Source organism: Bombus terrestris, chromosome 6 (assembly GCF_910591885.1).
Source record: "Bombus terrestris chromosome 6, iyBomTerr1.2, whole genome shotgun sequence".
NCBI lineage: Eukaryota > Metazoa > Arthropoda > Insecta > Hymenoptera > Apidae > Bombus > Bombus terrestris.
Genome location: NC_063274.1, coordinates 22,595,361 through 22,601,429, shown reverse-complemented (window position 1 = coordinate 22,601,429; position 6,069 = coordinate 22,595,361). Strand labels below are relative to the sequence as shown.

At 30.8% G+C, this 6,069-nt stretch overlaps 1 protein-coding gene across 1 annotated transcript; it reads left to right on the top strand.

The window, feature by feature from the left end:
- The first annotated feature begins 558 nt into the window (after positions 1 to 558).
- On the top strand, positions 559 to 6,051 carry LOC100644467 (WD repeat-containing protein 74). Its single transcript, XM_048406427.1, has 9 exons — positions 559 to 871; positions 2,652 to 4,023; positions 4,209 to 4,356; positions 4,441 to 4,536; positions 4,605 to 4,911; positions 5,003 to 5,100; positions 5,196 to 5,397; positions 5,502 to 5,774; positions 5,872 to 6,051. Exons 2-9 carry the CDS (start codon positions 3,966 to 3,968, stop codon positions 5,959 to 5,961), a joined length of 1,272 nt encoding a protein of 423 aa, XP_048262384.1. The 5' UTR covers positions 559 to 871; positions 2,652 to 3,965; the 3' UTR covers positions 5,962 to 6,051.
- Positions 6,052 to 6,069: the final 18 nt, after the last annotated feature.

Below are 6,069 nucleotides of genomic sequence, written 5' to 3'. Positions count from 1 at the left end.
TTGAAACTCCCGCGGTGGGAGATGTTACGATTATGCGGTGACGTGTGTTTCTGCAATCCGCCACTAACAACGTTACGGCAGAGTAGTCAAAACAATAGAGTATACAAGGCCATATTTTGTTTCCCCTAAAACGAAATTTAACCATATATAGAATTGTTTATGAATAAATAATGTATACTTATTCATAAAATATTATAAAAATTATAAAAAATTTACTTGATTACTTCCACCACAAGGTACTTTATTGAAATTGTTTTAGCTATTCAACATTAGCGCCTTGTGTACGATGGACAATACAAGAAACTTTCTGTCCTCAAATCTGGAACCAACCCCAGCGTAGGAGTTTTCAGACCTATGTATTAGCGATGCCGATACATTTAAATTTTATCGATATGTATTGATAGATACTCAGAGTATCGATATAATATCGGGAATAAAATATCGATATTATCAATATCGATACTCAATGAGTTACTTACTAGTTGAGTTATAATTATGAGTTATAATACTGACTGAGTTAAACTACTTTTCATAATTTTTCATCATTTATTTAGAGTAAGTTATCATGTCGCGTGTTCGTACCGGCGCAGAATTATTTCTCACGGGCGTTACGGGTTTGCAATCTTTTAACTATGACGTGCTTTCATCGTACATTTAACCTGATCCGCGATAAGACGCTTTTACGCCGAACTTACAGTGCAGGTACGGCGGTGTGCCTAATAATAGGCGCGAAGTATGGCTTACTGACGCCTAAGATTTGTATCGTATACCGGATCAACTATGCAGAATCTTCGAGGACGGGGAGACTAGGGCATATGACGATCGGCTGTAGTTTCCACGTAATAAGAGAAGACGATTTCTGCGACAGCAGGTTCATACAGTTCGCGAAAAAGTTTGTGCAACTGCATCTTTGGCATTGAGCTATTAGTAATAACTAAAATTAACTTAACAAATGCGTGCTTTTTACAGCATGCGGGTGTTCTTACTACTGTGCCATCCAATAATTGCAAGCAGTAGTCCTTTCCGCTACTCATTGTTATAACCTATTGTTCATAACCACTAAACCTACAATTTCTATTAATCTCTTGTCGTACATTGCCGAAAGGAAATGCAATTAAGAACTGTATGTATATATTATGTATGAGATATTTAACAATGGTAACTCTGATAATAGAAACGCACGCGAGATTCCGAAGAATAAGAGACCAAGTTCAGTGATACAGATCCTTTGATACCTTGTCCATCGCCGTAGGGGAGATGCTAGCCATGTTGAGGTGCTGTTTCCCTTTTGGTGTTGGTATCTGGGCTAATAACATAATAAAGAAGTAGTTCTTATTTGCATACTTAGACCTCGACTGTCAAATACGAGGAAGCGGAAAATACAAGAGTTCTTAATACTGTTAGTAAAACAGCAAGACGTCGGTGGGTCGATATCACAAAGTACAAATACGATATGTCATTTCATTCATTCATTTATTCATCTGTTACAGAAGACTGTTTAAATGAATATTGATTATGAACCATTATTTCCAACAAAAAAATTTAACAAAATTACAACTTTCAAAATAAGTATGTACACGTTATATTTAATACCTTTATATTTGACTCACATATTGAAAAGTAAATTTGCCTTTAATTTTGTTTAATTCATTAAAAAGTGGTGTAACTATTAGCTCTAGCTATAATATATGTAAATAATATCATGTCCAAAATATCATACATGATTGAAACATTTCAATGTTATTAAATTTTTTATTGTAAAAGTAAAATTATAGTGTAATTTTAGAGCTTACACAGGTCTTTAATAATGAAAAAAATACTTATATTACTTAAATACTTAAATACTTATATTATATTATATAATACTTATATTACTTAAATACTTGTATTATATTATATTATATAACATTTAGTAAACATTAGTTAGATACAAAAAAATAATGATAATATAATCATAATAATCATATATTTGAGATGGAAGTTGGTCTGTATTATCATTATCATGGTGCCACTTTTTCCTTCCATGCCTTCTGCTATTCTATCCACTGTGAGTCAAGTACGCGATTACATTAAGGAGAGCGAAGAGACGATATTTTTACATGATGGCGTCATACAACGAATTCTAATTTCTCGATTGAAGCGTCTGCTGCGGACAAATTAATCAACATTGTCAGGTCACTAAGAGTCTCACCTTCACCACGGTAGTTGCCAGACCTTTATGTATAATTTTGTCTCTCGAACTGAAACTAAGATTCCTGATGCGATGTTATCACATTGTTCGACACAGCTAGTAATAGAGCCGGCTATGACCATTGTCGTATATAATTAGAGATAATTTTGCGCCAGTACGAACTGGGAACGTGACAATTTGCTTTATATAAATGGTGAAGAATGATGAAAAGTAGTTTAGTTCAGTCATTGAGTAAACTCAGTGATTTACTTTATATATTTTACCTTAGATGCTTCCATCAAAAGATTGCATTATTTAATTTTGTATTTACAAAATCCTAACTTCTCGATCGCAGCATTCTACAGTAGTCGATTTGTAAAATACAACTTCAGATATTAACAGTCTTACTCCTTCCACTGGAGTTTTTAGATCTGTGAATACAATCGTAATGGGGACTGAGCATAAATTTCATTGCCTACAGCGAGGTGTGTAACCACTTTCAGAGGACCAGGAATAGGGTCACATGGTGTTTGCAGCGCCATTTGTCATCGTCTCAATGAAGTATACCAAAAAGTGGAAATGAACCAGTTAACAAGCTACGCCAATTCACTCTTACTAGATGATAAAAAATTTTTGCAAAAAGGAGCATTACTGATTTGAAAATGCGTCAAAAATATGAAATAATTTCTATTTTACTTATATTGTATTTAAACACATATGCAACAACGATAAATATTTTTCATTTACTTACTAAGCAATGAATAAGGAATAAACCGCTACCGATATTATATTTTGAACAGTGATAGAGAAGGATAATCAGTATATATACTTTAAATACGGGGTTGTAATTGAACTTGGAAAAAAGAATTTTTCAACAGGCCAAATTTACATCATTCTCAGTCCCGTAAAAAGTTTGAACAACTTAAGCATATTTGGTTTCGCATCAAGCATAATTTTGAATAAACTGTATAAAAACACTTGCAGAAATACAAAACTTACGAGGACTTCTGTCGCAAAAAAACAGTTGAGGATTACTTCCTACGACCAATGTATAGAGAAGCGACCGAAATATGCTTGAAAAGAGAAATTAATGATAAAAACAAACGAGTCAAATCAGCTTTGAGCGACAAGCCTATATGCAAAAACGGACGAAGTACGTTTTCAGAGATAATTTTGTAAAAGAACCGCCGCAATTTTATCGCTTCCAGTGATGTCTCCAGTTTGTGGAGAAACGATCAGACATAATAAAATGAAATCAGTGAATAATAATAGGTCATTTGCGATAACAATAGTTAAAAATGGAGAAATATAAAAAAATTTGTAAACGGGACCAATCGGTGGATTAACCCTACAAGATGTAAAAGTTTCATTCTAATAGGTTAATCCAGTAAAAAGCAATAAAAAACATGCATAAAAATTAGATCTTTGCAGTAGACAGTAGTTGACAATAAACAAATGTAAAAAATTCTTTAACGGAATCAACGGAAGAACATGAAGTATAAGATGCGAAAAGAATTGATCAAATTGTTTCGAAGAAATCGGGGAATGTACATAAAAAGAAAGAAAAACAATATCTTTATCGAATTGAGATACTTTCGGTCTTTTTTGAAGTCAGTATAAAAATAAGACTGCGCTTCCGCATTCACAACCAATTACCAAAGCGGATCCATATACCACGGAGCCCGCTTTCAGAAAACGGCTTCAATCTTTGTAGTTATTATTCGAAGCCTATACGTATTCGTATGTTCATTCTTGCTATCGAATTTTATTATTTATAAAATTACTTTTAATCAAAATGAGTACAAAAGATAATTATGATATTTATGTTGGCGGTAAATCTGGAATTTTCAAAGGTACTTATAAATACTTAATTCTAACATTATGTCTACTTTAATTTGAAAAATCGGATGTTTTAAAATAGGTTAGGAGGATACATTAACCTAAAAAGATCGTTTTTATTTTATGTACGAAATATTGTATTAATATTAATGGCAGTTAAATGAAATATATAAAATTCAATTGTGCATTTTATCGACAGGTGTAAGGGTAGATAAAAAACAATGTATATCACAAAATATACAGAATTTGATTTCCATAACTAATAACGATGAGGTTACAACAATGTCTTGGGGTGATGACGAGGAAAGAGAAATTTTGATTGCGTGTGGTGTGAAAGACATTAGGAGGTCATGTATAATAAGTCATTTATCAATTATACTGAAATTTCATTTATTATTTATACAAATATCATAATTTCTTTTATTTTACAGTATAAAAGTTTATGATACCGATTGTTCAACATTTACATGTTCCTTCTTTTGCAATATTGGTGCAGGAAAAATTACTGGCATATCTCGATATAATGAGTAAGTAACTTTTAAAAATATCAAGTAATATTGCAGTGTATAATTTTAATATGAGATTTTATTTACAGAGCAATTTTGTCTGCTGTACAATCAGGAGAAATAAAGCTCTGGCGATTTGAAGAAGAAGATGGATTTTTAATGAATGCTGGTAAAAATTTAGATAAAATGCGTCATTCGAGAATAAATAAACAAATAATAGCTACTGGAGGTCAAGAACATGCATTAAAATTATTTGATATAGAAAAACAAACACAAATATTTATAGAGAAAAATGTACCTCCTGATTGGTTACAGTTAAGGGTTCCTATCTGGATTTCTGATATAGATTTTCTTCCTGGTACAGAAGAAATTGTTACAACTAGTAAATACGGATATGTAAGATCTTGATTGATATATGTATGATTCTAATACGTAGTTGTTACATTATGTAAACATTTTTTCATTGTACAAAAATGAAACTTTTAAGGTGCGTTTATACGATCCAAAATCACAAAGAAGACCTGTTATAAATGTTGAAGTAAAAGATGCAGCATTAACAACTTTAACTGTGGTGCCTCAAAAAAGGTATATATATATATATAATGTACATAAAAAAATGTAATGTATATTTTTTAATGGATATCATATATAAATATAAAAAATTGATTATCTAATTGTAGGCAGATTATAGTTGGTTCTGGCAAAGGTACAATGAATCTTATAGACTTAAGAAAACCAGCTAAAGTGTTAAATACATATAAAGGATCAGTTGGAGCTGTAACAGGAATAGCTTGTAGTAGAATTGAACCTTACATTGTTAGTGTTGGTTTAGATAGATTTTTGCAAATACATCATATTAATACAAAAGAATTATTAAGAAAGGTAAAAATAATTCAGTATTGGAGAATTTTATATTAAAGAATAGTATCTATCAAGTATTTAATTTAATCAAGTTGCTACTTATTATATATTGTTCTATATTGCAGGTGTATTTGACGTCAAAAATATCGTGTATGTTGTTACGTTCAGAGTTTTCATTTGCTATAAATAAAGAAGTTAATGAAGAAATGACACAACAGTGTAAGAATAAAACCACTAAGAATTTTCAAGGAAAACAGCAAACTATACAAAACAATTCAGATTCTGATTCAGAATATGATATGTTATTTGACAAAATGCCAGTAATTAGTAACAAAGAAGATAGATCAATAGAAAAAAAGCAAAGGAAAGCAAATCCTTCAAGGTTAGATAATGAAATTGTAAGTGATTTGTTATATTTTTTTTCTTTTCTAATTGATTTACAAACTTCAATTAATGAAGATAAGTGACAAATTCTTTTTATTTTTTAATGTGCAGATTTTCCGTAAACATGAACTAAGGAAAAACGAACCGTCAAAAAGACAGTATAAGAAGATAAAGAAGTCAAATTCATTAATAGAATTATAAGTAAGATAATAGTGATCACGAATTATCAGCATCTAATATTAATTATTAGTATTGTTCACAAGTGATAATAAAAATCTTTTTGTACTTTCATATGTTTGATATATGTCA